The 21,097-nt window shown below is 36.3% G+C and overlaps 1 protein-coding gene across 4 annotated transcripts; it reads left to right on the forward strand.

The window, feature by feature from the left end:
* The first annotated feature begins 16,239 nt into the window (after positions 1 to 16,239).
* LOC134824157 (uncharacterized) lies at positions 16,240 to 21,054 on the forward strand. 4 transcript variants are annotated; one of them, XM_063835900.1, is made up of 3 exons: positions 16,240 to 16,327; positions 16,650 to 16,702; positions 16,948 to 21,054. In XM_063835900.1, exon 3 carries the CDS (start codon positions 18,698 to 18,700, stop codon positions 20,618 to 20,620), a length of 1,923 nt encoding a protein of 640 aa, XP_063691970.1. In that variant the 5' UTR covers positions 16,240 to 16,327; positions 16,650 to 16,702; positions 16,948 to 18,697; the 3' UTR covers positions 20,621 to 21,054. The 4 variants fall into 3 exon arrangements, with proteins under 4 accessions (XP_063691970.1, XP_063691971.1, XP_063691968.1 ...); XM_063835898.1 differs by having other exon boundaries at positions 16,650 to 21,054; XM_063835899.1 differs by having other exon boundaries at positions 16,262 to 16,702.
* The last annotated feature ends 43 nt before the right edge of the window (positions 21,055 to 21,097 follow it).

The following is a 21,097-nucleotide window of genomic DNA, read 5'->3' on the forward strand; positions in this document are numbered from 1 at the left end:
TTTGAAATCCTCTGACAGTTTTTCAGGGTCTTGATGTTTGGGGAGATCCTGTGTCTCGTTACCAAGGAGTCTGTTGAGCTTCTTGTAAAGGGCCTTTGAGTCTCCTGCTGATGCTCGAAGCGACTCCTTGTTATAAGAACATCTCTTCACAAACTCTAAACTAACAAATCTATCTCTGAGATCTATGTAGTCTTTTCTGGTACCCTTTCCTTTGCGCCATGCACGTTCGGCTGCTCTCCTCTTTTGACGTAGCAAACGAAGGTCTAAGTCAAGCCACGGCATGGGTTTCTTCCGAAATTTCTTCTTTATAACAGGACAGTGCTTATCCATGAGTTGAGTAAGGACAGAGTTGTACAGTGAAGTTGCTTCTTCAGCAGTTAAATTTGGATCAATAGTTGACAGGTTGGAATTCCTTTATAGATCATCCTTAAAAAAGGTCAATGTCCATGGATTTGAAATTTCTGTAGCTCAGAAATTTGCCATTATCATTCTTACTAAGTCGAGTGTCAACATCGAAGAGTACTAGAAAATGGTCTGAGGAACTTCTTGACTGAACAATGTTACAATTACTGATCAATGTTACAATCACTGATCAATTACTGAATAGATTGATAATTAATATTTGTACATCATTATCATGAAACAATATGTTCGCCGAACAATTTAAATTTCGTTTGTTTCTTTTGTTAGTAATTGATGCCATTAAAGATTTTATTAACCGACTCCTTTTAGAAATTGTGATGTGTTCAAGGTTCTTTTGCGATAGTCAAAACGCGACAACTAGCGCTGGATGGCGACAACTAGCGCTATCCAGCGCTAGTTGTCGCCATCCAGCGCTAGTTGTCGCTATCCAGCGCTAGTTGTCGCTATCCAGCGCAAAATATAAATTTTTGATAAATTTTCGATAATTGTCGCGACAACTAGCGCTGGATGGCGACAACTAGCGCTGGATAGCGACAATTATCGAACATTTATATTTTGCGCTGGATAGCGATATCCAGCGCTAGTTGTCGCGTTTTTACTATCGCAAAAGAACCGTGTTCAACTCTAAAAGCAAAGAGCTCTTTTTGTTTTGCGTCGCGAGGGCTAAATACAAATAATGGGATTTCTGTTTTATTTATTTATCAAATATTATTAACCATTATGGATTAAATGAAATAAGGAAAATTATATCAATAACGAAACTTTATATTTAAAAGAGTATTAGTCAGAGCTGGCATAATTGAATAAAAAGACAAAGAATTAAGCTTAGAGGCGTAGACAATGTAAAGCTAGGCTAATAAAATTATAACCTAATCCAAAGAAAAATGCGATCTTAAACATCACATACTATAAATTAACTTATCCACTGTCAAAACAGTGACTAAGATTCTACAGGGAGCTCTGAAACAGTAAAAAGGTACACATTTCAACTCATAATCTAACTCTAAGTAAATTGGCTGAGAGCACAATGGAGGCGATCTGTAGCAGCTCTATACTTACAGAGCAATGAATATTAAATGTGATAGGAGAAATAATGGCGCCGCTAGATCACGTGACGTCACAAAGAGTACGTGACGTCACAAAGAGTACGTGACGTCACAAAGAGTACTTGACGTCACAAAGAGTACGTGACGTCACATATAAAGTATGACTACGAATGTGAGTGTTTCCAATGTTGCAAAGTGCTCAATGTATAAGGACTTAGGAGCTATTGTAATTTTGTTCAAAGCAAACGAAATAACGTATTTACCCAACCCTAAGTTTCATGAATGAACCATCAATCATCTTACAGAGCAATGAATATTAAATGTGATATAGAAATAGTGACGCCAGTGTGGTTGAGTGAGATGTGACGTCACAAGATGACGTCACATAAATCATAACTAGACATATTAAATAGATCTGATTAAGATCTTATTGAACTTTTAGACGGAGGAAGGCAAGAGTTGAGAAGTTAATATTATTATTAATTAAGAGTATTAAAGTATTAATAAAGACTCGGGCCAACCCAAACTCTAATAGAAATAAAAGCAGACATAAACTTTTGCCCACCTTGTCATATGAATGTAAGGACATCAAGGAACCGTAAACTGATACTATATTGCTATATAACAAGCGTAAACTGATATTATTTAAGAAACTGATACTATACAGCAAATAGTTTGAGTATTATTATGTAATCGGCTGGAAGTTCTTTAATCAGATGTATAGCAGTACTGCACACTGTGGCTCCTTTATACGAATGACATGTTTTAATTCTAAATGAAAAGCTCGAATAGTGCCCCAAAAAATGACTGAGATAGTACTTAGTAGTCCGAATTTTCATAGCTTTTTGTGTTAGTAGTAAAAGTAAGCTTTGGTATTAAAAGTAAGCTTTAGTAGTAAAAGTAAGCTTTAGTAGTAAAAGTGAGCTGTAGTAGTAAAAGTAAACTTTAGTAGTAAAAGTAAGCTTTAGTAATAAAAGTAAGCTTTAGTAGTAAAAGTAAGCTTTAGTAATAAAAGTAAGCTTTAGTAGTAAAAGTAAGCTTTAGTAGTAAAAGTAAGCTTTAGTAGTAAAAGTAAGCTTTAATAGTAAAAGTAAGCTTTAGTAGTAAAAGTAAACTTTAGTAGTAAAAGTGAGCTGTAGTAGTAAAAGTGAGCTTTAGTAGTAAAAGTAAGCTTTGGTAATAAAAGTAAGCTTTAGTAGTGAAAGTGAGTTCAGAGTAACGATAAATACTAAAACATAAAAGTTTCACAGCTATGAGCTATAATGTTGATCTGTGAAAATTTCATTTTACTGTGTAACTCCTGTAATTCTTGTAACTTACTTTGTGTTGTATGTTTTATTTGTTAAGTTGCACAACCCTAGAAATTCACTCGGAGACCTTTATGTTCACAAATTCCTAGCAGAGGCAACATATAAGTGCGGTAAAAAATTTCGAAAAGTTTAGTTTAAGTCTGTTTAAAAAAGATTTGGTTAGCACCAAAATGGGAATGATCAACTTTATACATGATCGTTGATAGCAATGAATCGTTGATAATAAAAATGGCACGAGAAATAGTGGAGCCGAAGTCAGTTTGGGTATGAATAGATCTTATGGAAATCTAATTCGAATGCCAGACACTGTTATGTCAGACACTGCTGCAGTAAGCAATCTGACAATTCGTAAACTTGGTCACAAACTAAAAACACAATAAAAACAGACGTACACTGTTGCCCAACAAATCAACATAAGCACAGCCGCTGAGAACAATCAATTGATGCAAATCCAACCATAAGCTCTGAACAATTCAAGAACACGATAAAACAGACGTACAATTTCAACCAACATAGCACGGTTCTTTTGCGATAGTCAAAACGCGCGACAACTAGTGCTGGATGGCGACAACTAGCGCCATCCAGCGCTAGTTGTCGCGTTTTGACTATCACAAAAGAACCCATAGCACATACACACAAGCACATACGAGCTTTATAAATTGATACAAAGTCTGAACAGATCGATTTGCATCAAAATGGGCGACTATAATAGCTAATAGCTTGAAACTATGTAACTCAAACTACATACACAGCTCATGGTTCACCTAGTTATGCAAAGTAACTTTTGCAATCAAACTTTGGAGAGTTGCGGTAGAATTAATTCGGTATCCTGAACAAAAATAAATACCTTTTGTCACAATTAAATGTCCAAACATCACCATCAAAGGGATGTTAACTAAATATTATAATAATAATTGCTATGATTTCTCAGGCGGTGATAATGATCAATCAGATGTTAAAATGTGAAGCCTGGGAAGCCAGCTTTATCATGGTTGTGAAACGTCTTATGATAATAACCTAAGGTGCTCTAATTTCTTAATAAAACTCTAATATAACAATTAACTAAAACCCATATAACTACTCGAAAAGTAGAATCTCCAATTGTGCTGGCCAATCTCATTAGCAAAATTCACTTCTCTGACATAATTGTGAATTGTCACACTGAGAGAAATATCTTATTATAATTGGCAAGACAAATAGTTTCGAGCGCCCACGTGACTCGAACTAGCGCCCACGTGACTCGAACTAGCGCCCACGTGACTCGAACTAGCGCCCACGTGACTCGAACTAGCGCCCACGTGACTCGAACTAGCGCCCACGTGACTCGAACTAGCGCCCACGTGAATCGAACTAGCGCCCACGTGACTCGAACTAGCGCCCACGTGACCTGCACGTACCACTGGAACTTAAGATATATTTCTAAACACGCCCTGGCTCCCAACACAGTATTCTTTTACTCTTTTACAAGATAGTCGTGGCAACGAGAATACCCCAAAAAACTCTTTACGACACTAGTACACTATATACTAATCCTTCATGACGGATAAGAAGCTAGTCGGCACTAAGTCAGCACCAAGTCGGCACTAAGTCGGCACTAAGTCGGCACTAAGTCAGCACTAAGTCGGCACGAGGTCAGCACAAGGTCAGGACTAAGTCGGCACTAGCCACTAAGTCGGCACTAGCCACTAAGTCGGCACTTAGTCGGCACTAAGTCGGCACTAAGTCGGCACTAAGTCGGCACTAAGTCTGCACTAAGTTGGCACTAAGTCGGCACTAAGTCGGCACTAAATCGGCACTAAGTGAAAAGCAGAGAGTCCTGATAAGCAATGACAAACAACACAGTGAGGGATCAACACATCAAATTAGCAGCTATTCTTGATACCTGGTACATCACAAAGCGTGAAACCATAGTACTGATTCTAAAAATTCTTCAACTCTGATTTTCTCCAATCTTCAGTCTGGTCGGCCCAGCTAAAATGATCGTGCAGGTTAGTGCTGCTCTGAGATTTTTATAATAAGTAATAGTACCACGCATATAATCATTAGGTAAGACCTTAATTAAGTGGATTTCTTTTGTCGTGGTTTTGGGGTAATTAAATAATAAATTGGGTTTATATACCCTTATTCTTCAAATACTGAGATTCGTCAGAAGCTGAACAACAGCGTACCATGACAACCACAACATTATTATTTAGAGGTTATATAATAATGCTGTGGCTGTGATTGTGGCCTGTGGTTCTGCTTCTGGCGAATCTCAGGATTTGAAGAATAAGGGTATATAACCCCAATTTATTATTTAATTACCCCAAAACCACGACAATAGACGTCGCTATAACACATTCCTACTCGAATAGTAAATGCTATAACTAAACTCAAATATTAACTACACTATAAGATAGTAAATAATATTTATCATCAAATAAGTTGAAAATAAAGCGTTAAAATAGTCGTGATTGACAACGATCGTTCATATACTGCAATATGCACATGTACATTAAGAAATAGCACAAATTTAAACCGATATTCTGTCTACACTGTAGAGTCTACAGTCTACACTGTAGACAAGGCCAGCTAAGTAGAACACACAACGTACTGCGTGTGAGCATATCACTGTTTAAGTGCTAGTCAGCTAGAGGTTCAGGAAGAAGTCAAGGGATGATAGTCTGGATAGTCTGGATAGTCTGGATAGTCTGGATAGTCTGGATAGTCTGGATAGTCTGGATAGTCTGGATAGTCTGGCTGGAGGATGGAAAACAATAGTCTAGTTATCGTGTTCAGTCAGAACAACAAATTTGTTAGGTTTTGTTAGATCGTAAATAAAACGTCAAAATACTAAAGTCGTTGTAATTGGCAAAGATCGTTTAAGGTGCATTTCTTGACAAACGTAGGGTAAAATAGTCTGAAAACTATAAAGTCTGACAGCAAAAGTCAGGGAATCTCCAGTAGTCAAGGAGGTCTTGCAAGTTTGAATATGTAATATATATAAAACTGTAGTCGGAGCAATATAAATAATCAATTGTTCAGTGACAAAGAAGATCCGAATCCGCAAATATCGTAATTTGTCGGAGGAATTATAATGCTTACTCTTTCAATAACATATAATCCACTTTGCCGGTTTTAAGTTTTCCAAAGATAATAATACTTTAGTTTTTCCAGTGCCAACTGCTCCATCTCAATTCCATTATGTAGACGTTAGGGTAGAATAACTTTATAGGGTCAGGCAACTTATAAGAAAATACGGCCGACAAGATATTATCAAATTACGCCTATTTCGTCAGTAGATCATGTTGACGATTTTGTATACAGTACAATATCACAATATCACAATATCACAATATCACAATATCACAATATCACAATATCACAATATCACAATATCACAATATCACAATATCACAATATCACAATATCACAATATCACAATATCACAATATCACAATACCACAATACCACAATACCACAATATCACAATATCACAATATCAAAATATCACAATGCCACAATATCACAATATCACAATACCACAATATCACAATATCACAATATCACAATATCACAATATCACAATATCACAATATCACAATATCACAATACCACAATACCACAATATCACAATATCACAATATCAAAATATCACAATGCCACAATATCACAATATCACAATACCACAATATCACAATATCAAAATATCAAAATAGCACAATACCACAATACCACAATATCACAAGATCACATTATCACTGATTGCAATGTTGGGTATTATAACAATACACAACTCTCCTGAAAGTATCGGTTTGATCTTTAGTATCAGACAATTTAGAATAGTACAATTATATTGTGTTTTATATAGAATGTTTTGTATCGCCATTCTGTTTGTTATATAGTATGTTCTGTACTACTGTAGTACTAAACTGTACATTAATAAGACGTGTGGTATATTACTACTTCAACATTATCAGTCAAAATTTTATTTACCGGCGGTTTATGCCTTTAAAACAGTCTAACTTTACAGCGGTTTAAAGCGGTTTAAAGCAGTTTAAAGTGGTTAAAAGCGGTTTAACTTTACAGATGTTTTAGATGTGGCGGTGTTATATGGCTCAGCAATATGTCATATGTATTACGGTCCAATAGTTTCAGTTGTAAATGCAACATTTTCCTACACAGACCAAAAGTTCAACGAGAGGAAAAGTGGCGGATACCGCATCGCAGAGGTCTTGAAAATAAGATTGGCAAAAATGTGGTTTAATCATCAAAAATGTTCGAGCGATAAGCTGAAATTTTTTTTTCGCGTGGACATTCTTAAAGCCCCGTGAACACTCGAATTCACAAGAGGATGATTAAATTGGCTGAAATCAGTATGAGATCTGACTCTGAGCGGTGAGCAGCAAACAAAATTAAATACAATAATCTTAAAATCGCTGTGTAGGTGTTAAGTGAACATTGCAATGGTATTGGTGATTGTCTTAAAATTGAAGGAGGATTGTATACAACAATGAACGATAGAATAACGATAGAACAACGATATAATAGAACAGCAACAGAACAATAGCTCGCATCTCGATGTAAATTAGTATTCATTGTAATGATAATACCTACCTATTCATTACCTACAGAGCTACAGGATCTGACACATCATACAGTAAAACTGGGAGTTTGGGAAAAAGGCAAAAACGGTGGTAAATCTGGGTCCGCGGTAAATCGGGGTTTTTATCGTTTACATATAATTATATAATTATACACGTTAAGCCCCCATTTGGGGAAAGGAAATGGCCGCGGTAAATCGGGGGTTGACAGTATATTAGGACGCAATGAAACTGCCGGACCACGATGTATGGGGATTGGGGACTTGCCACCCTATGGCAAAATTAAAATATATCGACTTTGTTACATCATTTCCTGTTAATATAAAACTCCGTTACAAATTGAACTGGGATATAACAGTTAAGAATTGCACTGATTTATACTCACAATCATGCTTCGAATGAATATTTATCGATAATTATGAATCAGCCTTTGAATAGTGATCATTACCCGTAATTGGAAAACGGTAATACTTCCAAGTACCCTGCCTCACATTGTATGTAGAGAGAGAAAGAATTTGTGAAGATCCATTTTCTGGTGCAGATCCGTTTTCATGTGAGTCACAAATACGTCATTTGTCAATTTTTACAAAATTCTATCAGAATTACTGACTTTCTGATGTAAAATTACGAAAGGAGGAAAAGAACAAAGGTGGACAAAAATGAAATGAAGGAACTAGGATGCAATAAAGATGAAGGAGGTCAATAATAATACCCTCATTAAGCAAATAATTAATTAAGCAATTACCACACGATTGCCATACGATTGCCACACGGTTACCACAAGATTGCAGTATTACCGCACACTAATGACATTGACAGGAGACCCTGAATAGAGACAACCACTAGAACCCCTTTATTATGAGGGACCTACAAAACCACAAAATTCGGCCCCCTAAATTTGATGGTCTAGTCACCCTATACTCAGTGAGGTAACTCACTAGATTGCGGTCATGGCCATCACTTAGTCACTTATCTTAACTAGCGGGCTGGTGGGAGAAACAAATTATATGAATCAGGGTTCCCGGGGTCTGGGGAGGCTTGGAGACGTTTGATGATTGATGTTAGGTTACCTGGCACACCAGTCCCTGTGCGCAGCGCCCTTTTCAAGCTTCCTAAACGTGAGAGGAGCGAGCAATAGAGTAGCAAGCTAGGTACATGTTAGGAGGTTAAATAAAAGGTGTTACAGCAACTAAACAGTAGTTTCAGTAAATATTTTTGACATATTCTGATGTAAACTTGTGATTGATTTGTAATATTTCCATAAAAAACATGAATATTGTCACTCAAGAGTCAAAAAGACACAAAGCTGTTTTTCAATCATATTTACAAAGTAACAGTTCCAGATATGTTGGACTGCACTGATTTTAATATTTTTGATTTGATATACAAATTTATGACTTGTGATCTATTATCTTTGTTCTATGATTTATTGGATATTTCTCGGAAATAAAATTGTACTGTAGCTTTGTATTTAACATGACAAACAAATTGGTAAATCAGATTTTGTCTTGATTTAACCGGTAACAAATAAATACTAACACTATATACAACCATGGGCTGTTGTCAGCAACGAACAGTATCAAAAAATTAAACCAGCAAAAGTATCAAAGGCAAAATCTCGAATAAATCTAAAATCGCGCATCGCTCTTCCCTAGCACTGTGTTTATTAGGCCCGATTTTTATTCTTGTCACTCGAAGTAACGCATATTTTAGATTATAGCGGATTAAAAAAAAGAGCATTGGCGCGATCAGTCGTTCACAGGGAGAATGCAACTAACGTCTAACTATGAGTTTGTTAACTGAGCACTGGCGTAACTAAACGTTGCCTGTTGGTTAAAATGAATACCTGTGTTAATGACAATTTCTGACGCCTCATCGATTGGTTCATGGTTCCGGCTCAGGGGTGAAATAATAGCGCTGGTGTGCTCTGGAACAGTTAGTCTGCTGAGTGGACCTAGTGGACCTAGACCTGGTGCGCCTCTGAAACCTCCTGAAGTAACACTTCATTTGAAAATTAATTTGTCATACAGGAAACATAACAATTAAAAAGTAAAAATATGAAATCTCCCTTTTGCTGATCCAAGTTCATGAGAATCACTGCCAGATGTCAAAACATGATTAACCCTCCACAAGAATCCAGATCTGCAGAATGTAGTGCTGGTAACTGACCTGAACCACTGGTGTGTCTCCGTGCTGAACGAGACCGGTGCCTCGTTAACGGGTCTTTTTTTGCGCCCTCTGAGGAGGTTGTTTTTTAATCAAGACACTTATTTTACTTCGGTGTATTCCAACAGCCACATTGTTACACAAGTGCAACCAGCCAATTACAGGAAGCCGAAGGATTTATTTGGCCAGTGACGGTTAGGGTAGTGTGTACCATACTTTCTTCGCCCGAGACTTTGCTGCAATGTGCAGCTCCTCATTTAACCCTCACACCCGATTTCTCGAGTATTCGGCTGAGTAGACCGGGGGGCTGCATAGACCACTCATGATCCTTAGCTGAACGTCAACGACGCTCACCCCACGACCAGGCAGACAGTGGGATTCGAACTTGCAACCTCACGATTGCCAAGCTGGCGTTCTAGCCAACTGCGCTACCTGACCGTTACTTTTATCAATATCATTAATAAATGATAACTAGAGATTAAATAACAGATTAAGTCATGTTTCAGGGGTGTAAAAGTTGCTCGTGTTTTTAACGTACTGTGGATTCCGAGCATCATGTAGCAAGACGAGTACAGATAAATAAATTAACAGCGGGAAGAAATTGAGCAGCAACTCAAAACAGGGATAGCTCGGATCACAAAATAAGGTACCTACCCGCCAGGGCTAGAATGGAAATATTTAAAACTGTCGAAGAAAAAGAGTTTGGATAAAAGATAAACATCAATTAGTGATGAAATCGGTTAAGATATCGTCTTATTCATTCTATCAGCGCTTTGCTAAAATGGGTGTGACAGGATAAAATCACAATACTGGTAAAACTAAAAGAAAATCATGATCATAATCATAAATACTGTACACTTACAGTTAACCGTTCATAATTCTAACCTTGCACAGTTCAACCCATGCTAATAATTACAGCATGTTTAGTGAGTACTAATTAGTTAATTAATTTAGTAACCAGTAAGTACTAACCTGGTCCTGGTGGGATGAGAGAGGCTGTAAGTGGAGGGGGAATAGGTGCGCTGACGGATAACCTTCTCCTTGACATGAGATCGCTCTTGTACTGGTGATATTTTTTAATTTAAGAATTCAAATAAATTTTACGTCAATGCATTACAATTACATAGACAAAACCCAAATATCTACAATGAGGCAGCAACATGATTGGTTAAAGTGTAGTACTGCTGTAGTAATTAACAAATATTGTAAATTTTTACGATTGGATTTATCAAATCTTATCTTTTGGTTTTTTCCTTAAAGACAGTAGGTATGAGGAAAAAAGAAACCTTCGAATCACACATGTATTTTGAATACTGAGGTTACTAGTTTAAAGTCCTGGTATATCATAAAAACGGCATCAACAGAAATGATCCGTATAAAGTAAGTAATAAGTTGACAAATTAACTATAAAGTGAGTAATAAAGTAACAAACTAACAAAAGTTGCCACTCCCAACTGTAAGGTTGACAGCCAGCGAGTGGTTCGGTTTGATGATAACTGATGTTTGATTGTGATGATGGCTATTGAAGTTCAGTTCCAGCCCGATGAGAGTTACTAAATGAAAATGAGCGTGTTGACATTATTGAATCAGAAGTAGGCTCGTTAGGTTAACCAAAATTAGCGTGTTGACGTTATTCAGCTGGAAGTATGCTCGTTAGGTTAACCAAAATGAGCGTGTTGACGTTATTCAGCTGGAAGTATGCCTGGTATGTAAACCATTGTTTTTGGTAAGTACCTGACCAAAAAACATGAATAACGTTGCGATAAAGGAAACTGTGAAACTGAAGAAAGAGTTGAACATTGTCTAACTGTATAGTGTATAACCTTTGATGGACAAATTAAACGATGGCAAGGGTACAAAAACACCAGGAAACGTTTAAAAACATGCAACAAAACATGTAGAAAAACTTCCAAAAAACATGAAAAAACAAAGAGCTCTTAAAAGAATTAACCCTTCAAACAAGTAGATATACACTTACAGGACCTTATGTAAGAAGTTAGTCGGTGAACGGATGCTGAGGATGTTAAGTGCTTGAAAAGGATCGGAAGTCTCCGAACTTAATTAATTAATAATACTGCGAACATAATTATTTAATTATATCTGGGAGTTCAGAAGAATAAGTAGGCCATAATCAATAAAACTTCTATGGCCTTATTATTTGCATGATAGCTAAGACTAAGAGTAAAATTTTTTAAAGTTGTTCAGATAAGAAAATCAATAATTTTTTCTTTCTTTAGCATTTCCGGAATTACCACCCAAAAGTTACCATGAAACTGAACCAAGCAATCCAACATGAAACTTTCAAAAAATTGGTGTCTATAAAAAGTATAAAGTAACCAAATCAGTAATTGCTTTTCCTCTACCCTCAAATTGCAGGATTACAACCAGACGAACAAGCAACAGTAACTGAAATGGATTACGGCTATTATCAACAACTGTAACGTATATATACCGGATATTGAAACATACAAGAGTTTAACCTGTTAAGAGTTTAAGCTTTATGGTTACCTTGGCTACCGTGCAGGAGTTGCAGCAATTCTGCACCTCGTGTTTTACAAGGGCGTAACAGGGTTGTAGGTTAACAATTTTTGGCAGCAGTGTAATGACAAAACTAAAAACTGCATGACTGCTGGCAACAATTATCCGTTAGTTTTGACGAGTCATAAAAATCAGAAGTCATAAAAAATAATCATAAATAATAAAAATGAGGTGATTAGTGCACATTATTACACACAGTCATGGTAGGTTTAGTTGGGTTTGTTCTCTTTGCCTGTTTCATGGTGAAGAGAAATATAACAAATTACGGAAGTTATGTAATTTGGCACAAGTCACTGTTCTACCTGCTTTGAGATATTTCGGAAATAGTATCCATAATTATATTTTATAGTCAGAAGTACTGGATATAATTTGCTGATCTAAGTTACTGATATACAGGCAAATTGCCTAAAATTGCTTAAAATTAATAAATTGCCCACATTTTGACCTTTTGGTCGAACAGTGAACTTATAACAAAAAGCTTTTGTTATTCTGGAATGATTACGACAATAACAGCTAAATCAGGTCAAGTGGTCAAGGTCCGTACAATTACTGGAATTTAAATGGCACAATCAGTCTTCAAAGGCTTCCAAATATTAATCATGTAATAATAAGTAGATCTTGGAAGATATTCAATTGTATCTCAGGAAATAAAAGTAGATATCCACTATCCAGTTGTGTCCCAAGACAACGCGCCCAGCAGCACTGCAGTGATACTTTACTGTATTAAGAAAATAATTTATACTCGACTGATTAAAGTTTGGCTGTGATACAGTGATGTGATGCAGTACTGTAGGAAGATTATCTGTAGTGTGACAGCATGTTCCTGGGAAGTTAGCCGGACCTTTGTTAGATGAGGTCTACTTAACAAGGCACAAGCTGATTATCACGCTAGTTGTATAATAAGTTGAGGTGAACTATAAGTAGTAAGTGGTATAAGATTAGTCATGTTCAACTTTAAATGGAGGTGCTAAGAAAGTCAGGATCTGAGATATAGCCGTCTTCATCTCCTACTTTCAACTGCAATCGAATCATTTTTAATGACCTGACTCACCAAATAGAACCTTTAAGATCATAACACTAAAAAAAGAATTTGAGGATAATAATGACCGGGTACTACACCCAAATCAGAGATCAAATACTGGAGTACTGGATGAAGAAACCCAACAACCATTGCGACTCGAACAAACCTGGAAAATGGCAGTTACCGTGCAGTTACCGCGTGCCGTGCCGATAAAACAAACCGGTAGATTTTTATTTACTATGCCAATCCGTTCCAGCTCGTAGCGGCCCAATAATGCTACGATCTCGCGAAAAAGCATTATTTTATCCGCATCGCTGCCCAGCAGTGCATCGCGCTACAACGATCATACATCTTGACCTCATCACGATAAATCGAGATATGTATATTATACACTACAGGAATCATCCCCGCGTGTTGTATATTGTAGCATTTAAATGACAGTTTGGTGTGTTGGTTAGTCTGATGTATTAGTGATAGGTTATTATCTTTTGGTTTTATGTCCAACCAACCACAATCTGTCGTTGAGTCGTCTATAGAAGACTCATTACATATAATAGCATGTATAAGTAATACAACTTATATATAAGTCAAAGAAATATATGTTTAATCGTTACAGTGGGTTGTAGGAGGGTTTGGTATGAGACTATGATAGTGTTAATGCTGATATTGACATGGAATAAATCATCGGGATTTTATCCTGTTAAAGTAATTAATGGGATTGAATACTGGGGACGAAATGAGAGTCTCCATTTACTATAAAACAAAATGTGTATTGTACAGACAAACGTTATATTGTACAGATTTCCCTTCTAACAGACCAACCAAGTAACATAAAGTTTGGCAAGATATTATTAATATCAACTCTTCTCAAGGACACGGGACCTGGTACACACATACCTGAACTCCAGACACGTGGTACACGCACGTGACCTGAAATTATCGTGCATGTGACATGAAATTACCGTGTAGCACGCCTTCCAATCTAAATTTTCAGCTTGTCAGCTACCTGGAGAGTCGAGACGATCTCCTTATTGCTGGTGTTATATTGGTGTGACATTTTCATTACTTACCAAGGAAATGGAGTTGAACAAGCTGTCAGAAGATACGCGTAACAATCACTACTCTGATCTTGCCTGATCAGTGTAGTGGTGAAGTAGACTCTACTTGTGAGCAGGTCATGGTAAGATAGATACGATCATGAAAAATATGAAGCACTCAATGGGGGTTTATAGCATATTCCTCAATGCAGTATATACTTATACATTATATAAGCATATATTATAAAAATATACACAATATAAAAAATGCGCTGACTACTCTGAGATGGAGATGGATTGACGGAATATTAGAAATCATCAAAATATTTCAAGTATTTTATAATATTTTAACGTAAAAAAATGTATTGATTGAAATGATAGAGTTAATCTAATTTACATAGCGTTTAAACAAATTTTCACTTTCTGGTAATCTAAGTGGCAGATTTATGATTGACCTGGAGCTTTTGTTAAACCTTGGACTGGGATCATGGATTGTTGAAAAAAATAAGTAACTAAAATTTTCAGCGTTTGGCGATATGGGAACGGCCTTATTAATTTCATTATAAAAGAAGTATCAGAGAATAAATCTGAGAAAAATAAACATATAAAATAAATTCAAACAAGCTTTAAAAAACGTTCGCCTTTGTCCTGTCGAAAACTATTTTAAAATTCCGAATGATTCAGATTATATGTGCATTAATATAAGACATGACAGACAAATCACAAAGTATTTAAGCATGCAACAGACGCTGAGACATGAAAATAAGTAAATTACAAATAGTTTGACTACGCAGCCACGAAAGCCGAATCTTTGGTTCGCCATATTTCACCCTAGTTCACTATATTTCACCGTATTTCACCATATTTCAACATATTTCACCATATCTTTCTTATTCGGTACGGTACAAATAGTTTCGATTTGTTCAAAAATGTTTGTGATGATCCACAATAATGCCTAAGTATTTCAGTTATTGTAAGTATTTTATAGTAATATGTTTATACATATATACGGGTATGACGTTATTAACTCGTAAAGAAACATTACACTTGGAGCAATGCCAGGCATTATGCCAGTCAAACGGAACTAGTGAACTACTCTGTAGTCCGCACATTTCTCAAGTTGCTCCGTTAGAATGAATACATTTCTTCGTAATCAAATTTCTGTTCGAGTATATGTTCTTCGATCTCGTCGATCTAGTTATTTGGAATCTTGATATAAATTTCGTATCTTCAACCAAAATTATTTTGCCATTTCAATACCATCAAAACTTCGCATCAATATCTTTTACAAATAAGTATCTTATGTAGTTCCTGCAACCCAAGTCAATATTTGTGATCCACATTCCACAATGATTTCTGACACTTAAAGTTTCATGTTTAGTCACAAAATGTCTCCAAGTCAAATATTGTAATTAGATAGCAGCACCACGAGTAATCACCATTCTTTCCAATAATAATTTGATGTTTACTTATACCATATATTATCTTCGTATATTAATCTTATAATATGCGGGTATGACGTGGTATTACCACAAGATGAAATTACACTAAGAATGCCAGCCATTCTGCCAGCCAAACGGGACTGCTCTGCAACTATTCAAGTAGCTAATACATGACAATGAGCTCATTTCTTAGTTGTTAAGTTTCTGTCCGAGTATATATTTTTCGATCTTGTCGCTTAAGTTGTTGGGACTATTGATATAACTTGATTACCTTGATGATTTCGGTGCAGGACAACCTTATAGTTACGTAAGACCCTGTGCTGTCATTTCGAAATGCAAACTTACTTTCATAATAATTCTGCTACTAAATTAGTTACGCTTGATTGGATTAAACTTATAAAATACAAAGCTGCACTGGTACTTATTTCTTATACGTGCACACCATCCTCTACATGTGTTGGTCCTGTCACCACCAGAGGTGATACTTAACTTAATTTTAGACGTTTGTAATCTTATCACTCGCTTTGAATTATGTTCTTTAGAAACTCTACACAATTTTTAAAATATCACATATCTTAAATATTTTGTCATTTTTCTCTCCTATTTCGGCGATTTGAGTGACATTCTGCTGATAGTATCCACGAATTAATTTAAACCACTATTCACCGATCAGTATTCATGAAAAACAGCACATCTTTAATCACCGTCAAGTAGCAACAAGTCAACACTATAAGGGAACATGCTGGAGCGTGCAGCAGTAGGTAAGATATATTGAATAACATGTAGCATGATTTATGTATATTTTTAAGTATTTATTCTTTATTCATTTTTCATTTATTCTAAAACATAAAAATTACGTCCAACCATAATTTTCAAACTGAAGATTACTGACAGTGATACATGTTATTCTAAAGCTTCTAAAACAACAATTTGTTAACGTCTGGTAGTTCAACAGTTTTTCTTTTTATTGTGGAAGCTTTAAATATAAATGTAACATTAATATGTAGATTTTTCACAAAGATTATATTAATCAAACGTAATTCCGTATCCTTAGCACCACAATTGATAAAATAATATTTTCAGGTAGAACTGGTAATCTTGGAGATCTTTATGACTTCCGTACAGACTCTTTCCAGGTAGAATTTGTCTTGAAAAAGTTTATCTCGATCACGATACAATATTTTCTTGTTCATATGCTTGGTAAAATTTTGGAATCTCACTCCTTAAGTTTGAAATAAGGCTCAGAGAAATTCTGGCAATTGCTTAATATTTCTATAATTATAACATTAATAGTACTGTTCCGAAACTATTTAAAATTTCGAATTAAAATATTTAAAGGTTAGCTCTTCTTATTGATTTATCAACAATCCAATAATTGCAGGGTCGTTCGTTACTATCTCGTGAGTTGGACCCAGAGACGGACATTGATCGTGAAGAATTGAAGACGCAAGCAGCTGAACTGATGATGTCTGACTCTTTGGAAGATAGGTGTCATTATCTTGATATTGACGCTGAACTGTCCGTAAGTATCCTCAGTGGACTTGTCCATGTATCTGGATCTGGGAAGCTTCTAGAGGAGAAAAGATCAGTCTCACCAAACTCATCAACAATGGGTCTTATCTACAAAGTGGAGACGATACAGGAGGAAATAGATCCCCAGGACCTCAAGAAAAAGGTAGATTTAGATGTTTTGAACACTTCAGAGGTTACGCATGTCCTGACTGGGATAATATGGGGAGCTGTCTGCACCTTTACAGCTCACTACACATTTAATGATAATGAGGAAAAGAGTGAGATTGAAGAAGCTCTAAAAATTAATTTTACAAAACTTAAAGAAGCTCTGGACTCTTCTAGTAGTGACACTCATGATGGGAGATTGATAAGGGATGGGAGGAGTCAGTCTACAGATACCACCGAATTTGAAAACAGTGTTTCTGATGAGTGCGAGGATTCTTTGAGTGGGCCTGAAGAGAAATCTGAGTCTTCTTGCAAAAGGGAAGTAGGACATGATTTAGCTGGTACTAGTGCTGACCATTATTTTGAGCAGTTAAAACAAGATGAGAAAATTCATATTTATATCGAGTGTGATATTGAAAGCAATGGTCAAGATCCTCCTATGACGTTCCGCAATGCAATAGAAAAATTAAATTCTATTAACAAATTGGTGGAAATTTCTGACGAAGTGAAAGGGGTTCCCCTGAAGTTTATCTTTACACCGTTGAGTAAGGTTAGAAGAAAGTTAAGGCAAAAAATACCCATAGATATTTCCTACCAAGAAGTAGATCCGAGCCTTCTGAAACAGGTAGTTAACTTGGCGCAAGATATATCGGATTCCAAATTGAAGGTAGCAGGGTGCTATAAGATATTACTTGAGGGAATAGAATGCATATCAGATTGTGAAGCATATGAACTTGAAGATCTCCTTAGTTCCATCGTCGAACATGAAACAAACTTTAAAGATAAGCTTCGAGAAGTTCTCAAAAGTATAAGGTCGGAGAAGACACCCAACTCTGATCTGGTGGTAATGATCGCAGAATTTGCAGGTGGAAATTTGTCAGCAAAGGAAATTGAAAGATATCTAGCCACAAAAGAACCTTTGGTGCAAAAGATTGGAGAAGTGAGCAATTTGAAAACGTTTGGGATAACATATTTTGGGAAGGCAGATCAGATACACCATGGAAAGAAAAACCATTACGTACTCTATCTGGGTTCAGGAAATCAAGCTATTACTGCCTTAAAAATGTTAAAGAGGTTAAAAAAGAGCTCTAAGAAAAACCTTGACATAATCTTCTATGTTCAGGATTGCAGTGTTTACCCGAAGGGCTTGTCTGAAGAGTTAATAAATACGATTCGTTTCTACAAAAATGGAAGCTGTTGGGAAAGTGATGTCGCTGAAAAATACTGCCAGGACACGGATAGCTGTCTTGTGAAACTTCGGGCAAAAAAAGTATGATTCACTTCCACAAAAACGGGCTGAATTGGTGATAAAGTGCCCAGGTTCAAGCAGACCTGCAGGATGTTCAAGCAAGCCGAAGGAATGGAAATGCTTTGATTGCAAAAATCCTGTCCAATATGGAGTGGACGTAGGAAAATATTATTGTTTAACATGTAAGGTGGCCTGCGATCCTCAAATGACACGATACAGATGCGACGAAGATGAACATGGGATTGAATTCGATGCATACGATATGAAAGACCTTTATGAAGAACTGTCAGAAACAAAGCCTTGGACGAGAATTAATATATTGATTTTAGGCGAAACTGGCGTTGGAAAATCAACCTGGATAAATTCATTCGCTAATTACATCACTTATGATACCTTGAAATCAGCAATAGAAGAAAGCAAAGCGAATCCTATCGTTACGATTCCATCTAAATTTACATTCACAAAAGATGGATTTACACGAGAAGTTATGATAGGAAAAGAAGACCTAAACGAAGCTCATGAGATCGGGGAATCAAACACCCAAGGAGCAAGAACTTACCCATTCAAAGTTGGGGGTGCCATTGTAAATATCATAGACACGCCAGGTATTGGAGACACTAGAGGATCAAAACAAGACGATGAAAACATGGAAAAGATTCTTGCTCATCTCACATACTATGATGAACTTCATGGAATAATCGTGCTTCTAAAGCCTAACAATGCAAGGCTTGGGATCATGTTCAAACATTGCATACAACAACTGCTCTCACACCTCCACAGAGATGCTGCCCAAAATATTAGCTTTCTGTTCACAAACACTCGTGCCACTTTTTACGAGCCCGGAGAAACCTTACCTGCGCTAAGAAAGCTGCTATCGGAAAAGAATATTGGAATCAAGGCAGTCCAAGAAAACATATTTTGCTTTGATAATGAAGCGTTCCGCCTTCTTGCATGTGTTTTAAACGGAATCGAGTTTGAAGAGGATGTCATGACCATATATGAGGGAAGTTGGAGTAGGGCCTGTAGTGAGACAAACAGATTATTACAACATATTACTGAAAACAGAAGCCCACATGTCGTGAAGGACACTACCTCACTCAATGATTCAAGAAGAATTATTGTGGGTTTGAGTAGACCATTACAGGAGTTCACAGCCACTATTAGGAAAAATGAAGAAGGTGTTAAAGCGTTTCTCAATGAGATAGAGGCTTTGGGTACAGAAGCAACAACTTTCGAAAATAAGTTCCAATTTGAAGGGATCACTTTAGAGCAGCATCAATTATCGTATCCGCGGACAGTTTGTACACATTCAGACTGCATCGAGTACATTCCTGTCGGGAAAGACATGATAAAACAGCCAAATTATATAAAGCATTGCCATGTACAGTGCAGACTGGGCGGTATTGTCAGTCCTGAAATTGTCGGTGATGTCAGATTGATGAACTGTAAGGCTATGGATCAAAATAATAACTGCAAACATTGCGGACATGGCTACTCTGTCCACATGCATAGGACATACGATCTCCATCTAGTTAAGAAACAATTCATCTCAGACGAAGTTCAAAAACTGCTTAATTCTATATTGTCCGAAAAAGAAAAAACGAAGGTACAGATGGAAAGTTTGAAAGTATTGGGAGAGGAATTTCAAGATGAGGGAAAGAAAATTCAAGAGGTAGCTGCAGGATTTGCAGCTTTTCTAAAAATTTATGCGATCATACCTTTCAATGATGCCATGGGGGAATACATTGATGTTCAAATTCAGCAGGAAAAAGAAAAAGAGGATGTTGATGGCAAAAGAGAAGATAGAATTTCTGAATGGACTAAATACAAAAAAGAATATGAAGAACAAAAAGGGATTTTGATTGAAGCAATGGATAAAGTAAGTGACACCGACGAAGGAAAGGCCGAAGCAGCTAAGGATATTAAAGATTTGATGCAAGATGCCTTTAAACTTAAACATTTTGGTGAAGACATAAAAAAGGTTTACGAGAAAATCGAGCAAAAAAAATCGGAAATGCCAGTGTTTTCCCAAGGACCAGTTCAACACCTAAAATCCACGTCTAAAATAGAGAAAATCATTCCACCAGGTGTCTTCCAGAGAGCTAAAAAGACTGGAAAAATTTTTTGAAACGATTAGGATTTTGATAAATAACGTCATCACATTAATTATTATTTTGTCAAAATGAAATTACACCCTTCAGCCGAAGTTTCTGGAAATTAAGTTTTTAATAATGAGATTGTGATAACCAAAAGGTTGCTTGATGTTTATTCTTAATTTGTGTGTTTTGTGACTTTTTCCAAGAATGAAGAATCTCTCGTTTTCGGAATTTCAGTTCAGTTTTAAATTTGTTAATGAATGCACCGTTATTAATGAAAAAATAAAAAGCTATTAATTTGTTTGGGGACGTCATACACTGGCTCCATTTCCTGGAGATTTGGTAAATACTTCAACACTCAACATTACACTAATAATGAGATTTATTACAATGATCGACGTATCGTATTTTGGAAATCTGGGTTTTAGCATAATATATTGAATATAATCAAGGAAAATATGAAACTTGTTTATGTTTTCTGATTTTATTAATGCTGTTCATTGTTATTT

This window comes from Bolinopsis microptera, chromosome 12, assembly GCF_026151205.1.
Source record: "Bolinopsis microptera isolate Bmic1 chromosome 12, MBARI_Bmic_1.0, whole genome shotgun sequence".
Taxonomy (NCBI): domain Eukaryota; kingdom Metazoa; phylum Ctenophora; class Tentaculata; order Lobata; family Bolinopsidae; genus Bolinopsis; species Bolinopsis microptera.

Bases quoted from the DNA above. Each gene is read 5' to 3' on its own strand.
- LOC134824157 (XM_063835898.1), top strand. From the start codon at position 18,698: ATGACACGATACAGATGCGACGAAGATGAACATGGGATTGAATTCGAT.